Source organism: Copadichromis virginalis, linkage group LG7 (genome assembly GCF_057382275.1).
Source record: "Copadichromis virginalis isolate Kocher_CV1m ecotype Utaka linkage group LG7, C_Virginalis_male_GT1.1, whole genome shotgun sequence".
NCBI classification, from domain to species: domain Eukaryota; kingdom Metazoa; phylum Chordata; class Actinopteri; order Cichliformes; family Cichlidae; genus Copadichromis; species Copadichromis virginalis.
In genome coordinates, this window is record NC_140624.1 from 31,066,098 (window position 1) to 31,085,846 (window position 19,749).

General features: G+C 40.3%; 1 protein-coding gene and 1 long non-coding RNA gene across 4 annotated transcripts; one reads left to right on the forward strand and one right to left on the reverse strand.

The window, feature by feature from the left end:
* Positions 1–407: 407 nt before the first annotated feature.
* tbc1d13 (TBC1 domain family, member 13) lies at positions 408–19,342 on the reverse strand. Of its 3 annotated transcripts, none has more exons than XR_014921349.1 (13): positions 19,211–19,342; positions 16,706–16,779; positions 16,572–16,612; positions 16,114–16,175; positions 14,897–14,996; positions 13,595–13,677; positions 13,362–13,521; positions 11,875–12,085; positions 11,609–11,772; positions 5,807–5,967; positions 5,174–5,231; positions 4,611–5,090; positions 408–3,197 (listed from the first exon to the last, which is right to left on the reverse strand). XR_014921349.1 is itself a non-coding variant. In XM_085463009.1 (12 exons), exons 1-12 carry the CDS (start codon positions 19,231–19,233, stop codon positions 5,025–5,027), a joined length of 1,203 nt encoding a protein of 400 aa, XP_085319135.1. In that variant the 5' UTR covers positions 19,234–19,342; the 3' UTR covers positions 408–5,024. The 3 variants fall into 3 exon arrangements, 1 of the variants encoding a protein (XP_085319135.1); XR_014921348.1 differs by having other exon boundaries at positions 408–4,275; XM_085463009.1 differs by having other exon boundaries at positions 408–5,090.
* LOC146705366 (uncharacterized) lies at positions 13,473–14,916 on the forward strand. Its single transcript, XR_014921350.1, has 3 exons — positions 13,473–13,527; positions 14,130–14,352; positions 14,855–14,916. It is a non-coding gene; the product is annotated as an uncharacterized LOC146705366 (long non-coding RNA).
* Positions 19,343–19,749: the final 407 nt, after the last annotated feature.

Below are 19,749 nucleotides of genomic sequence, written 5' to 3' on the forward strand. Positions count from 1 at the left end.
TAAGTACAGTTTGAAGGAGTGAGAACCAGCCTCAAGATAACATTAGAGCAACTGCAGCTTTTATACTTCAGTGCTGGAGGCTGGTGCTTGTTTCGATCTGTGATAAGAAAAACATGTGGTTTATCAGTAATGATGTGTGAAACTGTCTGCTGTAAAACATGACTTAATCTCAGGGTAGGCCCAATCTAAGGCATACATTACTTTTACTGTAAATGAGATCATGATTGTAAATAAAACATGATAATTATTTGACCAAAGACTTGAAACTAGCAGCTGAGATCATAAACTCATCATGAAAGTATTTACAGAGGCCACAGGAGAAGTAGGGTCCTCATAGACAGAATTTTACAGAATCCGACTTATTCTGAAACCAGAAAGAAAGAGGCATGCGATTTATCCCATTGTTCATTTTAATGCACGTCTGCAAACATGTAAAAACATATTTACAAGTCTTAACACTGGAGACGTTTTACAAAAATCATCTTACAAAATCCATTCCATGCATATAACTGATATAAGACTGAGTATAGAGAACATCACCCCCTTCAACACACACACACACACACACACACACACAGGAAATAAAAAATAAATACACATTAAAAGAGGAGCATGGGAATCTAACTAGTAACAGTCCCTCAAAATAAAAAAAAAGTAAAAATCCCAACATGGTAAAAATACAGAATAATTTTGGTCTTCGTAAACTTGCTCTTTCACACTGAACAGAATATTCCAGATGTTCAGAAGTGGTTTAATGAGACTAAAATACACTTCAATACTTTCATTTTCATGCCGGCTTTTTCTTGAGATGCAAAAAAACCCAAAAACTGCAGATTTTACTTCAGCTGCAGGTTGTCAGGAAACAAAGATTAGTGTAGTTGTGCGTTTGTTCCTTGCGGAGTCAGAAACATGAAAGATCGATTTAACAGTGTCAGCAGAAATGTGAACAACCTGTGTAGCTGTGGCAGGGCTACTTATGGTAAAAATCATAATTGTGATTATTTGGGGGAAAAACTAATCTCAGATTTTTAACGTGATTACTGATCTTTAACCTCGTATCAGTCACAGTGATGTTGCATTTTAAGCATGTTAACAAACATGCTTAAACAGCACGTGGGCCTCTCAATTCAACTCTCAAAGCAACTTTGGCCTCAACGTTCGTCTGTTATAACATAAAACAGAAAAGGAAGATCTGACTGAACCCTTAACTACTCAATGGACAGTAAGAGGTTAGAAAGTACAACAAGAAGTGCGGAAGATTTGATGTAAAATCAGCAAAATATGAGAAAGGTTCCCAGCGGACCTCCTCAGAATCAGCTCATTTTTGTTTGTACAATAACGCCAGTGCATTTATTGAAGCTACTTATAATTTTATCTTAGCACCATGGCTGTTTGTACACTAACAGGACATGGAACCTCAGCAACTGGGATGAAATTTGGTGCTTTTTTATTTATTTAATCTTTCCAGAATTTCTGAGATCTAAATATTTTTGTGGTTGAAAAACCCATTTAAACAGCAGGAGTCACAGCTGGAGGACAACCCTGGTATCAAAGTGCAGGTAGAAAGGAGGCCGGTCATATGTTATCACTTGTTTTAAGCAGCCATATATCTCACATGGTGATATGAGCCTTGAAAGTTTTACCCAAACTGCACTTTTTGAAGTTTTCTGCAGTTTATTGTCAGGAAAGATTAGAAAAAAAAAATCTTGCTGACTAAAGATCTGATTGTGGCTTCACATTATGAAACCTGTAGTGGGTCTAATACTGATCTGGTTGCAGTTTTTAAAACAGAGCTCAAATGTGTTTTTCCAGCCTAATATTTTGCACAGCTTCATTAAATAAACTGAAATTATTGTACAGAAAAAAATGATTCCAGTTTTCCTTAATAAAAACACAAAAACAGCTCAGATTATTTGAGACAATCTGAAAATACAGATTTTGGGAGATCTGTCATTTCATTTAAAGTGCGACGTACCATCTCCAGCTTGACTAAATATTGATTTCTATTGTTAGTTTAGGGGGATTTCACACCTATTGTTCGTTTAATCTGGTCTAAATAAGTGATGAGTTTGTAAACTTGTAGATTTTCCCTGTGTTTTGGTCTGTTTTCACACAGAGATGAAAACAAGTGAACTGTTCGGTCCACTCAGCGACCAGATGTGTCTGTACTGTGACTCCAACCTTATATTACTCTTAAGTTTTTTAGCTCAGACTTGTAGCGTATATCTAGTAGTTGGTTTAGCCACCATAAACGAACCGCAGCGTGACCACCTCCAAAGGGTCTCGGTGTGGTTGATTTGCTGTGATCACCATGTTCACACATCCTCGATTTAAACAGACTAAACAGCGTTGGTGGGAAAACACCTTACGATCACTTTTACAGCAGAATGTATGGGCCATTGCAGGTTTAAAGAAGAGTGATATTTAAAGAAAAAAGTTAAGCATTAAAGTTGTTTTGTTTTTTTTGTTCTTTAAAAAAAAAAAAAAAAAAAAGAAGCCAAAATGACATTTTAAAGTCATAATTTTGCAAGAAGATTTGTGTTTTTCCCCCATCAGGAAAAACTTTATCTGGATTCACCTCATCACCTTTTTCTCACAAATGTTGACTTTATCGTCTCAAAGTGTTAAAGCAGTTTATGTGTAATTCATAAATTTTTCCCTACATATGAAGCTATTGTTAGATTAACAGTTAGTGTTATATTAAGTCTGACAGTTAAAAGCGGTCACTAAAACTAAAACAAAACAGCCATTTCTCAGGTTCTGAGATTTTACTGGTTTTAGATTTAAGTGGATGCATTGTTGTAATTTCCAGCTCCAGTTTTTTCCTGAACTCTACAAGAGGAGCTTTGCATAATTCACAGTTCAAAATAATACTTCTTTATTTTACACGGAGCCTTGGGGCAGACCTTTAGATCTCAAGCTAGCCATTTTAGCTCCTCCCCCTTTAAGCCAACTTTATTCTGACTGACTGCCCCTTGTCAACTGAAGTGTGTGGGTCGTCTGTGCTTAACATGACTGTATTAGGGACGTCCCTTCTCTGTGACTTCATGCAAGTCCAAAAGTAGAAAGGAAAAAAATGAGTGTTTGGAGCATTTTGCAGCCTGAGCTTTGGTGTCAGAGGGACTAACTGTACACTGACCTTGTTATTTGTTAACTTTGGCCGTGTTTAATATGAACATCCACCACTGGAGCAGGAACTATGAGACAGGAAACAGGAAAAGAAGAACAGGTCCACTTTGATTCATTATGATAAGTTGAGCAAGAATAATCTTTTCAGTTTAAGTGAAAGAGCAACTTAACACTTCCTCAAAGTTCAGCACTGTTACAGACTGTAGGTAAAAGTAAATGAAGAAAAGTAATGTTTCTATAGTGTGGAAGATTAGGTTTAATTTTTAGAAGCAGAAAATAAAAAGCAGACAGGGAAAGCTTAGATTATTTAATGCCCAAACCAACTTCTGAGAAGTGTTTGTAAAGACGATAAACACTGCACTTTAATGGCCCTGGGCCTGTGCATGTAGGGCCACATTACAAATTCTTAGAGTTAGAATGACCTCTTTTCATTCGTGTTCAGATCAAATATCCACACAGAGTGCCTTCATATGAGCGTCATCACTCAATAAGCTTCAAAAGTTCGCTTCTTTTCTGATTCTGCATTGATTCTCCTCACTGACGTGTTACAAGCTCAAGGCTGGACACAGACGTGCACATCAGAAGAGAAAAGTGCAATGAGCCAGGATGCCGTTTTCACACTGAACATCATCAGTCTAAACCAAAAGTGATTAACTTAAATTTAGCAAGGCTATTATTTTGTTATAAACAGCCAAGCCTCCTTTCTGACTGAACAACTGCACTCTGTAAAGAAGAGGAGAAAAGAAGTGTTTCATGCCAACTTTTAGAAAGTTTGCCTAAAAGGCAGCTGTGTGGTTGATGCATTGCTATGTAAAGATAATTCCTCACTATCCAAAAACATCAAACAAACAAAAAAAACACCCTCTTTTCATTTTAAGTTACTTGAGCAACTGTGCATGATTCATAGATAAGAATAATCCTTCTTTATCTTACACTGGGCTCAGTTAATCCTTCTGTCTCAAACAAGCTATTTTAGCTCCTCACACATTTCCTCCGATTGGTCGATGACATTGGCAATTTCCAGAAGCTGGACTGATTGCTGATCAAAAATTAAGAACTTCACTAAACCATACTGTTAATATTTCATTACTATTAAAATTAAGTGCACATTGGTCCCAACGTAGTTGTGAGACTTGCTTCTTTGGGCTAGAGGAAGAAAAAAATAAAACTGCTGTGAAAATAGTGTTCAGTATGAAAAAACAACACCATTCTTTCAACAGCAGTTTCCTTCTGCTGTGATTCTCCAAAAGGTTAGAAAGCATTGCTGAGATGATAACAGGCGGAAACTATCGCTTCATGTTTCTGATGTCAGAGTGAATATATACACAGAAATGCCATCTCCCATTTCACATCCTTCAAAAGGTAAGGCATACATGTTTCTTACATCAGCAAAAATCATTGAAAATTAACTTTTTTTTTTTTTTAGAAGAACAAACATGCACATACTGCTCAACACAGTTAAACTCAATCGGACTACATACGTGATCGCAGTGGGAGTTTCCTTTGAATTCTTGGCTCCTTCGTTGAACATGTGGTTACGATTGGTAGTGTAGGATTACTGTGGCCCCGCCTCCCTACAGACCTTCATTTGTCTCCACGGGAGAGATGGCTGAGAAAGCAGGACAGGCACGTACCAAGGGAGCCTTTTCCCATAATGCATTATGACACAAGGCACCCCTCCATCCTCCACTCATTTCGAGGAAGTTTTCAGCATGTCCTCCCAAGTTTTGCACGCTGTCCCCAACATCCGTGCAGACTCTTCATTGGTCAGGTCCATCCACAACACATTTGACATGACAAATGTTTTTTTGTTGTTTTTTTTTTTTTTTCTCCTTTTTGTTTTAGACTCCCACCTACCACACGTGACCAGAGAAGGCGGGAGGACGAGGACCAGGTTAGGATGTATCCTGCAGGTCTTTGGCTTTGGTCAGGATGGTGTGGACGTCTGAGATGGGGTAATCCTGAAAGACATATCCAGCCCAATTAATCCCTGTAGCATCAGCTGCATGTCTGAACATGAACACTGTGTGCTTTAGAGTTGTACCTGCAGTAATCTCATGTTCACTGTGAAATCACCAGCCAATAAGTTATCCCGGATAAGTCTGTGAGAAGGAGGAGTTGACACAGTGTGAATGCTTCCCTTAGGAAATGTTATTTAAAAAACAAAAAAAAGAAAGTGCATACACTTCTATGCAGATGACACCCACTTCTATCCATCTATGAAGCAAGACAACTAATGCCTACTTCTAAATTCACACAAAACTCAAGTACTTCTGCAAAGACTGCCGAGTCATTTTTCCTCTTCGCAAAGAACACTGTAATGCTAAATAGCACCCTGACTCGGACTTTGAAAGCCTAGTCTGCCCATAGTCTTTTACACCTGAATAATTAACATTTCATGCTCTGTGCGTGTTCTTCAGGTAATCTATTAGAAAATAACACAGTTTCTATTGTATGCAGATGATACCCAATTATAATTATGAAGATGACAGATCAATTAATAAAACTAGAGTCATGTCTTAAAGACAAAGACCTGGATTGCTTGCATGTTTGTATTTATACATTTAAAGTAAACTAAAGTTATTGTATTTGGCTCTAAAAATCTCAGGAGAATCATGTCCAATTGATGACATATAAAAATAACTGAAATAAATTCAATCCAGTCTGAAAGACTCACATGAGCATGGCGCAGCAGACCAGGATGAGGAAATGGAATCTGTCCTGGTCAGAAAAAAGTGTGTCCCAGATGCGGATGACATCTGGCAGGAGGAACTCCTGAGATAACAACAGGGTGAGCCAGCGGAAGGTGAAATATTGTGGTTTGATGTTCTGCTCTTCCTGTGGGGGGAAGACACACAGGAAGTCAATGCAACAATTTTTAAACAAGAATTTAATCTGCATTTTACTTTTTTAAATTTTTATTGCAGGGAGAACATGAAGCTGTTCCATAAATGAAAGAAAACACAGCAGTACTGGTTTGTTTTGATTTTGTGTTTGTTTATAATTATGACTAATTATGAATTTATGAATAATCAAAGTACCGGTAGATATCTTGGTAATTCCAAGGGCTGTTTATTTTTTCCTTGCACCTGCAGCTGATCAAGAAAAAAATTTAATATTTTGACAGTGAATTAGAAGTATGCCCTATGGATGCTGCTTTGGGAGCACTAGGTGTATTGCCCAGAAACTGCTTAGTTTGAGTTGTTGAAAGTAACTCAGAATACTTCCCAGTGGGCTCACACCCAGGCAGCCATTGTCACCAGATCTATTTGGAGTTGGAAGGTTTATTAGTATCCATTTGGATTTCGCTCAGGTCTACAGTTTCAGTCTTGACTGCAGTTTTTACCTGTCTGCTAGGCCTATCCTCAGCAAATTGGCCCAGAAGATGCAAACACCATACAGTCCAGAGGTCCAGTTCTGAGACTCCAGTTAGCTGAGGTGAAACCTAATAGACAGCTAGCAGCTACAGATGAATGTGTCACCATCCACCTGTCAGTCACATTCTAGAAGCTGTAAAGGTGTTTATTTTTGCTGAAAAGTTGGACATTTAAACCCGGGAGTCTACAGGGAGTGCAGAATTATTAGGCAAGTTGTATTTTTGAGGAATAATTTTATTATTGAACAACAACCATGTTCTCAATGAACCCAAAAAACTCAGTAATATCAAAGCTGAATGTTTGTGGAAGTAGTTTTTAGTTTGTTTTTAGTTTTAGCTATTTTAGGGGGATATCTGTGTGTGCAGGTGACTATTACTGTGCATAATTATTAGGCAACTTAACAAAAAAATATATACCGTATTTTCACGACCATAAGGCGCACTTAAAAGTCTTAGATTTTCTTCAAAAAGTGCGGCGCGCCCTATAGCGCGGTGCGCCCTATGTGTTGTAAGGAGGACGTAGTAGAGAACACCATGAGAACGTTAAAGGGTGAAGTGTGGGCGTTGATCGTATATACCGGGACAATCGCACATACCTGTATAAAAGAACAGGTATGTGCATTATGCAGGACATCGTTGTTTTAACAACCCTGAAAATGGCAAAGAGACACGCTTACGAAGCACAGTTTAAACTGAAGGCCATCAGCTACGCGGAGGAACATGGAAATCGAGCAGCGGCGAGAGAATTTAAGATTAACGAATCGATGGTTCGCAAATGGAGGAAGCTGGAAAACAAGCTCCGGCAGGTCAAGAAAACGCAGCTGAGTTTCCGCGGACATAAGGCGAGGTGGCCCGAGTTGGAGGAAAGACTCGAGCGGTGGATCATCGAGCAAAGAGCGAGCGGGAGAAGCGTTTCGACGGTCACCATTCGGCTAAAAGCAGTTTCACTAGCTGAAGAGATGAACATTGAACATTTCCAAGGAGGTCGGTCTTGGTGCTTTCGTTTTATGAAACGGTGCCATTTTTCCATCCGGACCAGGACTACGGTAGCGCAGCAACTTCCAGCGGATTATAAGGAAAAGCTGGCCATCTTCCGCTCCTACTGCAGCAAACACATCGGCGACAAAAACATCCAGCCCAGCCACATCACAAACATGGACGAGGTCCCGCTCACTTTTGACATCCCGGTGAGTCACACTGTGGAGAAGAAGGGGACCAGCACGGTAGCGATACGCACAACGGGGCACGAAAAGTCTTCTTTTACTGTTGTGCTTGGCTGCCATGCTAATGGACAGAAACTGCCGCCTATGGTGATTTTTAAGCGAAAGACTTTGCCTAAAGAGAAGTTTCCAGCAGAAATCATCATTAAGGCAAATGAAAAGGGCTGGATGGATGAGGAAATGATGAAAGACTGGCTGAGGGAGGTGTATGTAAGGAGACCAGGTGGTTTTTTCCACGCAGTTTCACTAAGAGTGGAAGGCAGCGCCGGGCGAGTTACGCCACAATTTGCCAATGGATTGTAGATGCTTGGGCTAACATGTCTGCTGGCACTGTTGTTCGAGCTTTCGCAAAAGCCGGCATCGTTTCCGAGGAGCCGCACGGCACGGAAAGTGACTCTGACGGTGAAGAAAGTGAACCTGGCATGTTTGATGGAGATTTAGCGCAGCTGTTCAATTCAGACACAGAGGATGAGGACTTTGATGGGTTTGATTGATGATAAAAATGTGAGTACCAAACTTTGTTTTGCTCCTGCTTTATTTTTAAATACGCACACTTGTATACTTGTGTGTTGTTGATGATGACGATTACCGGCAATAGAAATGTAAGGTACCGAATTCAGGTTTGCTCCCGCTTTATTTTTAAATACGCATACGGTACTTGTATGCGCCCTATGGTCCAGTGCGCCTTATGTGTGTGTTAAATACAGTAAGGGCACACATAACTGAGACTGCGCCTTTTAGCACAGTGCGCCTTATGGTCGTGAAAATACGGTACCCATTTCAATTTTTATTTTTACCAGTGACACCAATATAACATCTCCACATTCACAAATATACATTTCTGACATTCAAAAACAAAACAAAAACAAATCAGCGACCAATATAGCCACCTTCCTTTGCAAGGACACTCAAAAGCCTGCCATCCATGGATTCTGTCAGTGTTTTGATCTGTTCACCATCAACATTGCGTGCAACAGCAACCACAGCCTCCCAGACACTGTTCAGAGAGGTGTACTGTTTTCGCTCCTTGTAAATCTCACATTTGATGATGGACCACAGGTTCCCAATGGGGTCCAGATCAGGTGAACAAGGTGGCCATGTCATTAGTTTTTCTTCTTTTATACCCTTTCTTGCCAGCCACGCTGTGGAGTACTTGGATGCGTGTGATGGAGCATTGTCCTGCATGGAAATCATGTTTTTCTTGAAGGATGCAGACTTCTTCCTGTACCACTGCTTGAAGAAGGTGTCTTCCAGAAACTGGCAGTAGGACTGGGAGTTGAGCTTGACTCCATCCTCAACCCGAAAAGGCCCCACAAGCTCATCTTTGATGATACCAACCAAAACCAGTACTCCACCTCCACCTTGCTGGCGTCTGAGTCGGACTGGAGCTCTCTGCCCTTTACCAATCCAGCCACGGGCCCATCCATCTGGCCCATCAAGACTCACTCTCATTTCATCAGTCCATAAAACCTTAGAAAAACCAGTCTTGAGATATTTCTTGGCCCAGTCTTGACGTTTCAGCTTGTGTGTCTTGTTCAGTGGTGGTCGTCTTTCAGCCTTTCTTACCTTGGCCATGTCTCTGAGTATTGCACACCTTGTGCTTTTGGGCACTCCAGTGATGTTGCAGCTCTGAAATATGGCCAAACTGGTGGCAAGTGGCATCTTGGCAGCTGCACGCTTGACTTTTCTCAGTTCATGGGCAGATATTTTGCCCCTTGGTTTTTCCACACGCTTCTTGCGACCCTGTTGACTATTTTGAATGAAACGCTTGATTGTTCGATGATCACGCTGCAGAAGCTTTGCAATTTTGAGACTGCTGCATCCCTCTGCAAGATATCTCACTATTTTTGACTTTTCTGAGCCTGTCAAGTCCTTCTTTTGACCCATTTTGCCAAAAGAAAGGACGTTGCCTAATAATTATGCACACCTGATATAGGGTGTTGATGTCATTAGACCACACCCCTTCTCATTACAGACATGCACATCACCTAATATGCTTAATTGGTAGTAGGCTTTCGATCCTATACAGCTTGGAGTAAGACAACATGCATGAAGAGGATGATGTGGACAAAATACTCATTTGCCTAATAATTCTGCACTCCCTGTATGGGGACTAACTCGCTTTTAGAGCCAGCATCAAGAGACCACGAGAGAAATTAGCTTGTGGTGCTGCAGCACTGGCTTTGATATTTATTCCCAGAGGTTGATTCTTACCAAAAAATAAATGAATAATAATAATAATAATAATAAAAAAAATCATCATCTTTTACATACAATCTAACATGAAAATTACAAGTTGCTTTGATTGAATTACTAAACATGAGCTCTCACAGAGTCAGTAGGCTTTAAACGTATCTGGTCAGCCCAGTTTAACCTGTGGGAGTTTCTGTTTTGCTGCTTTGTAGGAAATAAATTCCTGATGAGTGAGAAGAAAGTCTGTCAAACAGCCAAGAATCACAGCAGTTACAGGCGATTATCTTGAAAAGAAACATCATGAAAAGTGCTGACTGTCCGACAAAAATTATTTAAATCCTACAAGAGGAAGGACAGGAGAGATCTTTTCTACTTTTTTTAAAGTATCTTATCAATAAGAGAAACTGGAAAAGGGCTGACTGGAAGCAGCTCTGTTACAAACAAGGTTATCATCATTAACGAAAACTAACGAAATAACGAAAACTAGAAGTGAAAAAACATTTTCATTAACAGAAATAAAAACAAAAAAAGGAAAACTAACTAAAACTGTAATGAGTGTTCACAAAACTAACTAAAATTAACTGAATTCATAGCAAAAATGTGTTTAGTTTTCATTGATGTGTGCGTGTCATACAATAGTCAAGAGTGAAAATGAAGTTGAGTTTCCAGATTTTTGTCTTGCTGTCTCATTATGCCTGCAGGTGGCAGTATGTTAGTTGAGTCGTCTGTGTTGCTCCGTCCTCGCGCAGAATCATGTCAGGAAAAGTCGGGAGAAAGCGCCTGAGTCCAATTTGGGATTACTTTGAATATGACTGTGTTTTGGATAAAGTGTCTTGTAGTGGAAAGAGACAAATTATGAGGGACATTTCTAAAGGGAAAAAAAATCCCACAAACCTTAAAGTGCACTTGAAAAGCTCACACAAGAAGGCTAACCTAGCTTACCTTGAGAAGGTAAGGGAGCACACTCAACCCTCATCCCCAGAAAACAGAAGCTAACCCCAGGCAAGGCAGCGTGATGCATCCCGAGACAACAGGACTGGGACATCTACATAACTGTGTGAGTCAACTGCCTTCAAAAAGTTTATCAATTCACTTGAACCAAAATTACGAACACCCGGTGCTGCAAGAGTTAATAGTCTCAGTGGGGCCAAGATATACATTTTATAGTTGCCTGGTATCAATGGTTGTTCATCTGCCCTAATTTATTTATTTATTTATTTAAAGAACCCATAGTTGGGAATGTGAGTTGTCTGTCTCTGCGTGTTAGCCCTGCGACAGACAGGCGACCTGTCCAGGGTGCAGGGTATGGTAGCTGGAATAGCAACATACCCAAGGATAAGCAGAAGAGCATGACTGATATGATGAAACTGGGATTTTGCTGCACGTAATTATTGCAAACAACTAAAACTATAACTGAAACTAATCAAAACTAAACTGAAACTAAGGATTTTCAAAAAAATAAAAACTAAACTAGCAAACAATTGGTAAAAACTAATTAAAACTGATATAAAATTGAAAATCTGAAGTCAAAACTAAATAAAAATAAAAACTAATGAAAATTGCAAAACTATTAAAACCCTGGTTACAAAGCATATTCAAGTCAATTTGGTAATTGAGTTATTGAAGAAAATACTTGTTTGCGTCTGTGTTTAGTGGAAGGAACAAGAAATGTGTTAAAGGTGAACCTTACCAGCTTAAGATATAGCTCCATGTCTTTGTCTTTGAGCATGGAGTACACACTCTCCATCTTGTAGGTAATGCCACACTGAGAGTCGTCCAGGCTCTTGATGAAGTTATCTCTGTTCTCCGACATCAGATTGGTGAAACAGAAGAAGGTGTCTGCCTCAGCGTGCTCTGTGAGATGCCGCAGTAAAAAAACAAACAAACAAAAAAAAAAATCACCAAAAGGAAAACAGAGTTTATGTAAGCTTTTTTCCCCTTTTAAACGTTACAAACCTTTCCACTCGCTGTTGGGATCTGTGGCAAACGTGTAGTAAATTGGCCCCACAATCTCATTCATGCCCTGGACGTAGGCGATGCCAGGGTTCAGTTTGGCATAAATGAAGAGGATCCGCTCTACCACCTCCCAGTGGGCTTCACTGCCATTGGGCAGCACCTCGTACTCGTTAGATGGATACAGGTTCAGCGCCTTTCCAGGTGAACTCACCTGAGAAAACAAGACACAGCTGATCCGAAACAGATTTTAAGTAACATACACTCAATGGCCACTTTGTTAGGCACACCTGTACAACTGCATAGCAACAGTAATATCTAATCAGCCAATCACATGGAAGCAAGGATTAACGCCGCTTCTAATTTTTTATGCTAACAGACAAAACTGTAATGCAAATATGCCAAACACACAAAATATTCTTATTATCACAGAACACATGCTATTAATGACAATTAGACATGTGCCCATGTTATTATCGTTTACTGGCGAAGGAAACACCTGATTTATGCCAGTTATGTCTGTAAATGTTACCAAATATCAAATAGATGTGAAACAAATGGAGACATGGTGCTCATGCTGATTAGTCATATCCACATGAGCAGGGTTTCTCCACTACATAAATAATCTTGCTGCCCTCTGAATAAAACTACTGTTTCTTTGTACACACAAACTGTGTGACCAAGGCTGCTTTGTGAACACACACTTTTTCTGCACATAACTCAAACTTAACGTTTACACATTATGTGCACGTTTTAGCAGTCATCAGGGGGTTTAAGTTTTAACAACTGCCAAGTTTTTATTTCCTGCCTGGTACAGGACATGATCTACATTTTTCACCATTAACTGAGGTTGAAAGACGGTCACGGCAGAGAGAGGAATCTGTCTAGATATTATCCAAAGAACCACGATCATTCCTTTGAGGTAAAGTATTGCCCTTTCAGTCATTTACATCTAAATTTCTAATTAAAACCCCTTTTACAGATATTAACCTGAGGGTTAAAATGCCTGACCTGTAGAAACATGCTGCACCATTTCCTCTTTAAGTGACTGTGTAAACGTGTAGTTTTAAAAACTTTATGTAATGTTGCAGTAATTAAGCAGTAATTCAGGTCTGTGATTTATAGGTGGATAAATGTTTACAGAAAAGTCATGTACAACAAACGAATGTAAATAGCTGACGATGGCCATCATCATTCCATCATAAGTTATACATTCCTATTACATTTCTAATGAGATGAATTCTTAGTCATTAACTGTTTTCTTTTCTCAGCTGTACCGGTGTCAGCTTTGATGTAGGCCGTGTGAGTAACTTCAACCCTTCCTGCTGTTAATACCAGGATGATGGTTTTGTTTCAGCGCGTCACTGTACCTGAACTAACCTGTTTGTACTGTAAGCGGGGCAGAAAAGTCAAAATTCGACAGATGGGCCTGAATCAGCAAAACTGAGCTGGACCCCACAATCGCATTCATGCCCTGGATGTAGGCTTACATTGGTGACCCCGCTGCGGTTGCAGTTCACCGTTTGTGCCTTCAGCGTCGTCTGCTCCACTCGGCGACGCAGTGTCTCGTAGTCGTTCTGAGGGTCCAGGATCAGCTGACAGGGGTACTCTGTGGGGCGCTGGAAGAACGCCATGTCCGGGTACAGCCGCCTGCAGGTGAACACTCACATTCACATTACTGTTATTTAACAGAAGTAACAGAACAGCTTGTAAAGGTGTTTACCTCACGTCTTTGTCGATCTGCAGCAGAATTTCATTATCTTTAAAGTAGGTGTTCCACCTGCTGTCAGGGTTTGGATTCAGAGGCTGAAAAGAATCAGATCAGATAAAAACTATTCAATCAAACTCGTCAAGACAAGTGGCTCATGACAAAGAGCCACAGGAGAAGGTGATCTATATTTCTGTGATCTGTAAGGACGTGCTGTACATCTCTTCAGCGTTTATCTGACTGCAGAGCAAATTTGACTTTAAAGTGACTTCAAAATATAAATCCGACAGTTTCAGAATCACGCTGCTGCGTGTGTGCACTGTGTGCACGGAGATAACTTGGCTTCTTATCACTTCAGACTCTGACTCCCACGTTTTTAGAGTCAAACAGATGAAGCACAGCCATGTGCATATGAGTGATAAATAATGATAATAATAATAATAATAATAATAATAATGGATTGGATTTGCATAGCGCTTTTCAAGGCAGCCAAAGTGCTTTACAATACGACTATTCATTCACTCTCACATTCACACACTGGTGGAGGCAGCTACAGTTGTAGCCACAGCTGCCCTGGGACGGACTGACAGAAGCCAGGCTGCCATGTCGCGCCATCGGCCCCTCTGGCCATCACCAGTAGGCGGTAGGGTAAAGCGTCTTGCCCAAGGACACAACGACCAGGACAGAGAGCCCAGGGATCGAACCAGCGACCTTCCGGTTACAGATGCGATTCCCAACCCCCTGAGCCACAGTCGCCCCCAAATTAATTCATGGTAGGCACTCATTGTGATGGATTTGGTTGTTTAAAAAGCCTCTGTAACAGCTCTAGTTTATGCTACACTGTATGCCATCGTGCAAATATAAATTACTGCACACAGTCTGTGCCCAGTGTGGGCAGCAGTCACAAAGTGAAAGGTATTATTCAGTACTCACACGTTTAAAGGTTCACTCAAGCACAACCTTATGAAGCCAAGCCATAAAATTTAATGTTGCGAGTCCAGTAAAATCTTTATTATGCAGACCTCAGCTAAAGATCTGTAACAGAATCAGACCAAACTCCTGCTTGCTGAGTGCTCGAGTTGAAAACGGCAGCAGTGAGTGTTTTACGACTTTAGACTCTGTAATTATATTCACCTGACACAGTTTAATGGCACTCAGCAGGAGAATCCACACTGTTTATCTCAATCTGACACTTGTCTAACTGTTGGGAGGTGATGCTAATTTTCATTTCGATTTATCACTCATAGCACAATTTGGTTTCATTATTTCTTTCAGCTCGTCACTGCAGCGAAGAGAGAACGACAGAGGATGACTCACGTGATCCTCCATCGTCACGTCTTCTCTGGAAAGGCCCAGGTTGGCGTTGGCAATGCCGGGCTGGATGATCATCTCCTTCAGGAACTGGGAGTACACCTCTCTGTGAGACCCATGGAAGAAAAGGAAAGAATACATTAATTGATTAATAATCACTGAATTTGATTAGTCACATCAGATTCTCATATATTAGTGAATCACATGGAAGGATTCATGTCCTGTTTTTGAAGTTAAATAAAGTTTCTTTTTAGATTTTCTATTCTTTGACAAGTTTGACTGATTAAATAGTTTAAACTCTAAAAGAAAAATGACTAGTTTTTCCTCTTGTAAATTTGTCAGCGTTTCCCTTCTGAGTTTGCTTGCTTTTCCCCCTGTGTATGTGTCACCTTTTTTAAATAATAATAATAATAATAATAATGGATTGGATTTATATAGCACTTTTCAAGGCACCCAAAGCGCTTTACAATGCCACTATTCATTCACTCTCACATTCACACACTGGTGGAGGCAGCTACAGTTGTAGCCACAGCTGCCCTGGGGCAGACTGACAGAAGCGAGGCTGCCATATCGCGCCATCGGCCCCTCTGGCCAAAAGTTTTAAGATTACTTTGGGTCCTTGTATTTGGATTGCTGATGACTGATAAAACTTGTGTGTCCTTTTCCAGCTACTGAAGTGAAGCAAAAAGTTTAAGAACTACTCAACTGAGCCGCAGCATTTAAAATTAGGTTGACTCATCTTTTCAAATTAAGCAGCATTCACAAAACAAAGCAAAAGAACCACAGTGTAGTGTGGCCACTCGTGAGTTCGGCACATTTAAAGTGAATAAGAATCGAGAAGCCTCCAGCTTTCCATCTATGCACATGGAACATCGGGAAGCTCACAGAGCAGACTTCCTGCTAAATCTAAATAATCAGAGGTGGAAAAGACAATCTTCTTTAGGCTGCATATTCATTTACTAAAAATGTCCTTTTTCAACACTCTTAGATTTCACTGATTACCCCAGTAGAAGGAAAGAGTGGTTAAGACCAAACTGGGTCTCAGTGCTCTCATGTGAAACAGAGGAAACCACAACAGAGCTGCGACTTCAACCATAATGCATCATAATAAGCAGCATCAGGTTTTGTGAGTCAGACTCAGAGCAGCTGACACAAAACAAGGGTTCTCCTAAATAAAATCAAAGCACCAGCTCTTTGATCGGGCTTTAAACTGATCCACTTACCTTTGCTTTTTCAGGAAAGACTCCCACTGGGTCTGATCAACAGGTAGGTAATTAAGAAGGATCTGAGAAGGAGGTAAACAAAACACAAGAAGAACGACGCTCTGTGTTAAAAACATAATTAAAGCTGTTTCACTCCTACAAACAGATCAAAGCTCCTTGCACACTCCAAAACCACTGGGTGACATCACTGAGGCTATGTCCAGCTTTTATATACAGTCTGTAGTTTGGTCTCATGTGGTGGGAGTGTTGGAAGTGTCATGTGTCAGCAGGGATGTAGACACAAGCTGTAGTATTAAAAAGAAAGTGCAGACAACAGATCAGCAGCTATTAGTGAAACTCTTAGACAGCATTTTTTCCGTGTTTCCTGGAGTTTGGATATTTCACGGAGAGAAAATCAGTTCCCTGATATTGTTAGTTGTCTTAGACACCAACAGCCCAGTAAACTGTAAAGTGCTCACCTTCCAGCACAGCGCTCGTATGCCTCCTTCAAAAGGGATTCCTGCATTAAATAAAGAAAGGTTCCGTCAGTAAAGCTTAACAGAATATTGTACTATTACATTACCAGTCCCACCCCTTCAAAAAATCCAGTTACCATTAAAGCACAGCTCCCTCAGTGTCTTCAAGTTGATTTTTTCTTCAGCCAAGGCAACTTTGAACTCTTGTATCCTGAAAAAAAGGAGGCGAGATTAGAGCCAGTTTCATTTCTGACCCAAATGTTAACTCACCAGAGTTAGAGAGACAACAGGAGAGAGTGAATTTTAGAAGAAGATTGATGACAGCCTCTTGTCTCTGAGTCAAATATGAAGATGGGGAAATGGCATCGCTCACTATTAACACTTTTCAATCCCGACTGAAAAGTCTTAATTAGGGCTGCACGATTAATCGTTAGAAAATCGCGATCTCGATTCATACTTATGTGCGATCTCATTTCCAAATGACAACGATTTTTAAAAAGAGAGAGAGAAAAAAAAAAAAAAAAGACGACGACGATTGTACCGCATTTTGATCCGGGACGTAATCTGCATGAAAACAAGCGCTCACTCTTCCTGCTCAACAAATGACAAGGGCGGAGCCTTATACCACGTGAAACAGAAGCTGTGCCGTGTGATGCTAAAATTAGCAGGGAAAAAACAACGGAGAGCACGTCAGGGATGACGAGAAAGTGACAGGAGAAAATCCGTCCCGGTCAACCACCCAAACATCAATAACGGGAACCTTATACAGCGCTTCCCTATACCCGTCGAACTCCCGCAGGCACAAAGAAATTACGGAGGCTATCACTTATCACCTGACCAAAGATATGGCTCCCATCAACACTGTGCAAAACGAGGGATTTAGGAAAATGATCAACACCCTAGACAAACGCTACACAGTGCCGTCCCACAACTGTTTTTCTATTGTTGCACTACCTGCTCTATACACGCAGTGTCGAGCAACAGTGGAGACGGAATTTCAAGCAGTACAACATTTTGCGGCAACAACAAAACCTGAGACATTTGTTGTTTTTATGTTTATTTATTGTTTTTATGTTCAGTCTCAACTGTTACGAAGTTGATGTGCAGTTAATAAGTGCAATAAATATTTATACTGGAAAAGAAAATCGTGAGAGAATCGTGATTCTCATTTTATGCAAAATCGTGCAGCCCTAGTGTTAATAGTGAGCGATGCCATGACGGCCGTTCCCCAAAGAGGTTTGAGCCGATCTCCCACAGGAAAAATTAAACCCAGAATTAAGATGTAAATATTTGAGCCATTTTTAAAGCACAGAAAACATATCTGTTCATCAGATGTAAATAAATGTAATTTCGTACACTTTCCATTTATTCTCATTATATTACCAGGTCTTGTATAATTGCCCATTTCGTCCACACAAATTTGCCTCTGTTCCTCCCTCACACAGATCTGGGGTTTTTTCTCTCCATACGTTTGCCATTTTTCCTCTCTAAGTTGATTATTTCCCTTAAATCTTCCATTTTCTTCTCACTTGGGTGTATTTTTGACTCAGAAATGTGCCTTTTATTTAAACAAAACTGATGCCGCCCCCACAAATGTGTCACTTTTCCCTCAAAAATGTTCCACCTCAAGAATTTGACTGTTATTTCCTTATTAATTTTGTTTTATTTCCTCAACATTTTCACAGAAATTTGCTATTGTTCCCTCAGAAATTAAACATTTCTTCCTTGTAGACCTATTATTCTTCCTATTATTTCCTTGTAATGTTCCCATTTGTCCCTCCAAAATTTGCTATTTTCTTCTAACAAATTTGGGGGTTTTCTCAGTAACTATTTTTCCTACTACATTCGCCCCATTGGCCCTTTTCCCTGAAATCTAAAGGAAACTTTAAACAGAAAACACCCTGCTTTTCCTATTATAAGAATCTGCCATTTGTGTAACAGTCCTTCCTCTGTCAAATTTTCAGCTTGTGTTTACATCGTTTTCGAGTCTTTACTTGGCTCTATTTACTCTGAGATTTGATTATTACATTGACAGCAAAGACATGGTAATATTGTCAGCTTCTGTAAAATATGTACTGTTAACGAAAAAGATTTGCTCAATAAAGAAAAAGCAAAAGAGAAAAAAAACCCATAAAAAGGCATTACTAAGGTCTTTTTGTCGAGCAGTTATCAGGTCAGAGGGCCGGGTTCGTTTGTAGTAAGGACATGTGTTTGAATTTCCGTTCAGGTCTAGTGTTTATGTGTGAACAGCTGATTTATTGTCAATCTTTCGGTGACACAAACAAAGTCAGCACATACCGTTAGCCGGACAGTGGCTAATTGTTAGCCTTTTGGGAGTGGAGGAAGTTGTGTCACCTGATGTGCTAACACGGAGGTAGCATAATACCTGAATACTTGAGTTTACAAAGCACCCTGCGCGCTTTCCATCTGCGATACTAACGGTGACTCTTTTTTTTAGCTGAAAAACCCATATTAGCGTTCACAATGCGCGTGTTCCAGCGGCTGTAACTGGGCTCGTGTCTGGTCAGCGGGGCTGCTAATGCTAATTCTACGCTTTGGAGGCTAGCTGCTGAAATAAACAGCTTCAGTATGTGCGCGCGCCCTATATCCCTCACGAGGGCAGAGATTTGAATGCCTCTCACCTGTTTTTGTACGCTGTAGACATGTCGAGGCAGGAGACGGTGCTTTCCTTTAACTGTTTCCAAAGAGGAATGAATTATTGGCCACAGGGAAGTCTTCCTACTTCTCTTCTTCTTTTACCAAGGAAATCCGACAGGTAAATGCACTGTCGGCTGCAATGCTGCCTCCTGCAGACCAGTTAGTAATACATTTTTAAACGGAAGAATTCGAGAAGATTTATTCCAGAGAATACATTCTGAGTAAAGCTTTTGAGGTCCGAGTTGAGCTTTTAATTAATAAATTAAAAGACAGTTAATTACTGCCCAAACCTTTCTTTGTAACTGACAAATGTTGGCATAGATCTGACATAAATACACTCCCGCTGACAGTCCTCCCCTCAACAGCTGCAGGGTCTCTGCATGCCAAGATGCCTGAATACACGTAGTTATGGATTCACAAATATGTGACACCATCTGTAATACGACTGTTTGATCTTTCTGTTTTTGCAGCGCAGTGAGTGAGAGATAAGATGTAGGTAGTTGATTGCAGGAATTTGCTTTAC

Coding starts and splice junctions, on each gene's coding strand:
- tbc1d13 (XM_085463009.1), bottom strand. CDS start 19,233: ATGTCTACAGCGTACAAAAACAG. Junction 16,613..16,705: donor GAGGGAGCTGTGCTTTAATG/GTAACTGGATTT, acceptor TATTTAATGCAG/GAATCCCTTTTGAAGGAGGC. Junction 16,176..16,571: donor TACGAGCGCTGTGCTGGAAG/GTGAGCACTTTA, acceptor CCTCCTTCTCAG/ATCCTTCTTAATTACCTACC.